Source organism: Entelurus aequoreus, linkage group LG10, assembly GCF_033978785.1.
Source record: "Entelurus aequoreus isolate RoL-2023_Sb linkage group LG10, RoL_Eaeq_v1.1, whole genome shotgun sequence".
NCBI classification, from domain to species: Eukaryota; Metazoa; Chordata; class Actinopteri; order Syngnathiformes; family Syngnathidae; genus Entelurus; species Entelurus aequoreus.
In genome coordinates, this window is record NC_084740.1 from 38997399 (window position 1) to 39001972 (window position 4574).

The following is a 4574-nucleotide window of genomic DNA, read 5'->3' on the forward strand; positions in this document are numbered from 1 at the left end:
GGGACATTTGTTAACTTCCGGGAAAAGGGACAAAGTAGGTGTGGCACTCAAAATGGTGGATGTCTGACGTGTTCAGAGAAGTGGTCAAAAGTGTTTCTTGTAAAGAAGATTTCTACCCAATTTGTTTCCCGAGAATCGATGTGGCCAATGAGGTAATTATTTGAGTAGTGTTTGAATTGTTGTGTTGTTTCAGGGAATGTATGTACGTTTCATTTAATGTAAAATAAAAATAAATGTACGTTCGAAACCAAGCATGAGTTGAGCTTTGAAGACACTTGAGGGGAGTAACAGTTAAAAAAATCTCACTAAAGGTCTTAGGGATCCAAAAGACCCATCAAATTGTGCAAAAATAAACCATATATCAATTTAAATTATTTTTTTTACTTTCGACGCTTAAATCAATGTCACCCGACTGGCAATTGAATAAAGAAATACATAAAAATAAAAAAAAAATAAAAAATATATATATACATTTTTAAATGTATTTTTCATTTATTTAGTTTTTTGTTCCCTTTTATGGTTCATTCTGATGTAGATCAGTCATACACACACTAGGTAGTACAATGTTGTATTTACATGTGAATGATGTCCTAATTTTTAATTGTAATTTTATTTACACTTTTATCAACAAAAATAAATTTCATCCTTGTTTTATGTGGGGGTTTTTTTTTATCAGCAATGTTAAATACTACAAAGGGAAAATTCTAAATATTGATATCACTTTCAAAGCATGGGGATATTAGACTACCTTACAGAATATTTACAGTAAAAACAAAAAAATATGTATATTTTTATATGTATTTACATTTATTTTTTTACTTTAAATTGACAGATTGACCTGATGTTGATCTCAAGATTTAAACGTTGGGGGGAAAAAAACAGAGAAAAAAATGTATATATATGACTCATTTTTAACACTAGTATGAGTGAGACCCTTTTGGATCCCCAAGAATTTTTGTTTTTTTTAAATGTCATTGCTCAAATATATATATATGTATATATATATATGTATATATATATATATATATATATATATATATATATATATATATATATATATATATATATATATATATATATATATATATATATATATATATATATTAGGGCTGCAACTAATGACTCATTTGATAATCGATTAATCTGTTGATTATTACTTCGATTAATCGATTAGTAATCGCATAAAAGAGACAAACTACATTTCTATCCTTTCCAGTATTTTATTGAAAAAAAAACAGCATACTGGCACCATACCTATTTTGATTATTGTTTCTCAGCTGTTTGTACATGTTGCAGTTCATAAATAAAGGTTTATAAAAATTTAAAAAATTAAAAATTAAAATTGCCTCTGCACATGCGCATAGCATAGATCCAACGAATCGATGACTAAATTAATCGCCAACTATTTTTATAATCGATTTTAATCGATTTAATCGATTAGTTGTTGCAGCCCTAATATATATATATATATATATATATATATATATATATATATATATATATATATATATATATATATATATATATATATATATATATATATATATATACTACACATTTTTTACTTTATATTGATAGATAGACCAGGGGCCGTACTTATCAAGCTTCTTAGAATGCCATTTTACACTTAAGTCCTGAGAATTTGCGAAATTTAGTCCTACTCTCAAACTTAAGAATAAAAGCTTTTTATCAACGTTCTTAAGTCTAAGAATCACTCCTACTCTCCACGATATTTAAGAGACCTTCAGAGGTGTCTTAAGTGGTTAGGAGTTGCCAGCAGGGGATGGCACTGAGGCGAGAGAGACGTGCGCGAACGTTCAGGGAACGGAACAATATTTTGTTTTTTTTGATGACGAGCAGCTGATCAAACGGTATCGTTTAGACAGAGCGGATATTATTTTTGTCACAGATTTAATACTTTTCGATTCCTTGTTGATTTCTGCATGTGTCTGCAGTGGGCTAGTATATATAGAGCCACCCACACCAGTTTCAAATTAGTTGCCTAATTAATTAATTGGAAAGAAAATGTTATGACAGTAGCGTATGTGTGTGGCTGTGAGGTGAGTGACGTCAGTGAGTGTGTGGGCGATAGAAGAGAGGGAGCGGTAGCGTGAGTGCCGGCGGGGACTAGTTTGTTTTGTATTATTTAGTAGTTTATTGTCAAAATATACACTCCCATTGTCCACTTAAATATTTCCAAGATATTTCTTTATTCTTAGACAAGGGATTCCCTTCCGTGATTGGTCATTTCTATGGACACAGAAATGACGTCACCTAAAATTCCGTTTACGGCACATAGTAATGTCGTAATTCAGCTCTGAGTGTGACACTTAAGATTCAGTCCTACACTTCGCTGAAAGTGTGAGTAAGACGCTTGATAACTAACTTTTAAGTGCAGCTTTCAGCGAATAATTTATTTACTCTTAAGTCAACTCTTAGCAGACTTCTTAGGAGTAATTCTAAGAAGCTTGATAAGTACGGCCCCTGATGTTTAGCTCAAGATTTAAGCGTTGGAAAAAAACTGAAAAAAATGTATATACAACTCATTTTTAACACTTGTATTTGGATCCCAAATAATTTAAGTGGGCTTTTCTTTTTTTACTGTCATTACTCAAAAAATAATGAATGAAAATGTCCACTTTGAAATTTTTTCGGGTGGATAATAGTGCACATTTGTGTTTTTGTGCCCTACTCAGTGGCCTAGTAGTTAGAGTGTCTGCCCTTAGATCGGTAGGTTGTGAGTTCAAACCCCGGCTGAGTCATACCAAAGACTATAACATTGGGACCTGTTACCTCCCTGCTTGGCACTCAGCATCAAGGGTTGGAATTAGGGAATACATCACCAAAAATAATTCCCAGGCGTGGGAGGGGATCAACAAGGAGATGGGTCAAATGCAGAGGACACGTTTCACCAGTGTGAGACAATCATTGGTACTTTAAACTTATAATAATAAATACATATATTTAGGGTATTTTTGGGAGGTAGGGAAAAACAAGTGTTTCTTAATATTTGTATTATTTTTTCCCTTTTAAATAAAGATATTAAATAAATACAATTATTGCCAATATTTCAGAATAATTCTTATCAATACAGTTATATTTCTCTAAATTTAAATTATACTGACCCACGTGATGGCTACCAGTGATTATTTCATTGCCAAAAAAAAAAGTATAATAAGGAGTCAGTCTTTTGAACAGCTCTTTTACAGAAACATCTCATCAAGATATGGCTCCCTTTAAAGAGCCCTAAATCCCACCTCTATCCTGTAGGGGGCAGCAGTGAGCAGTGGTTATGTCCATGCATGCTGCCCCCTGGTAGACCGCAGAGGAAGTTAAGTGTTAGAATCATTTCAACTTCGTGTTGAAATGAGTTCCCAGCGAGAAGACCAAAAGCTGTCTTTGAAACCTACCAAGAAGAAGGCTAGTAAAACTCCACTGTGTATGGGGGGAAGCAACATGAAGGTGTTTCTATTTTCTTTCATGTATTGTAATCAACAGAAATATATTGTTTTAACCCAAGGTCTACAAAGCGGAGAGAAGGCAGGATCTGCCCAATTTCCAGACGACCTCTTTTTGAACTTCCTTTTTGAACTGTTTTACGAACCTCTTTTTGAACTCTTTTACGACCTTTTCTGTGAACTGTTGTAATCAAAGGCGATGGCTGTTTACGACCTCGTTCCTTAGAAGCAGCTGTTGTCATGTGGTCAGAGAAAGTCCAAATAAAGGGGGAGGCGTACAATCTTTTGGCAGAGCGTAATGACACTGTACAAGGGTACAGATGTCCAAGCGTCTCTCCTCAAATTGAGCCAAATTCAATTCTGTCTGTTTAATTATTTGCTTCTTGTCTTGTTTAATAGATGTCATCAGTGTTTGAACCTGACATTGAGTTTTTAAAAAAAATGTTTTATCTTGCAGGTGTTTGGCGCCAACACGGCGGAGCGCCGCCATGACAGTTCGCTTCACAGAGTCAGCAAACGTTACACCATCAACCCTCTGGGACAAAAGTGGACGCACGTCAACATCACGTACAGGTGACGCTAGCGCCTGACGCGGCGTTCACGTTTGACCTTTGACCTGTGGTCTCCTGCAGGGTGGACAAGTTCCCCAACACGCTGAGTGTGGACGACACCAGGAAGGCCATCAGCATCGCCTTCGCCAAGTGGAGCGACGTGTCGCCGCTGAGCTTCGCGGAGGTCACCAACGCCAGCGCCGACATCGTCATCGGTAGGTAGCCGGGGGTGGGCGGGGCTAACGAGGACAGCCGGCGCGGTCTGACGTGCGCGTGTGCCAGGTTTCTACACCTTCAACCACTCTGACTGTTGGCATTCGCCGCTCCACCCGTGTTTCGACGGGCTGAATGGCGAGCTGGCGCACGCCTTCCTGCCGCCACGCGGAGAGATCCACTTTGACAACCACGAGTTCTGGATCCTGGGGAAGTCCAGGTTCAGCTGGAAACAAGGTAGTGTGACTTTGTCAGAAGCTTCTAGACCAGGGGTGTCCAAACTTTTTCCACTGAAAAATGTGAACATGATGGGGCCATTTTTATGTTTTTCACTTTCAAAACCATATCGATT

General features: G+C 36.7%; 1 protein-coding gene across 2 annotated transcripts in view; it reads left to right on the plus strand.

Annotated features, from left to right (window-relative positions):
- Window positions 1–4574, plus strand: part of mmp23bb (matrix metallopeptidase 23bb) — a 10539-nt gene continuing 5965 nt past the window's right edge. Inside the window, exons 1-4 of one of the 2 annotated variants that reach the window (XM_062060805.1) lie at window positions 1–152; window positions 3916–4031; window positions 4091–4224; window positions 4292–4459. In XM_062060805.1, the coding sequence (XP_061916789.1) occupies window positions 60–152; window positions 3916–4031; window positions 4091–4224; window positions 4292–4459 (511 nt within the window). In that variant the 5' untranslated portion in view covers window positions 1–59. The remainder of the gene's footprint in view (window positions 153–3915; window positions 4032–4090; window positions 4225–4291; window positions 4460–4574) is intronic. The other variant, XM_062060806.1, reaches the window with a different exon arrangement.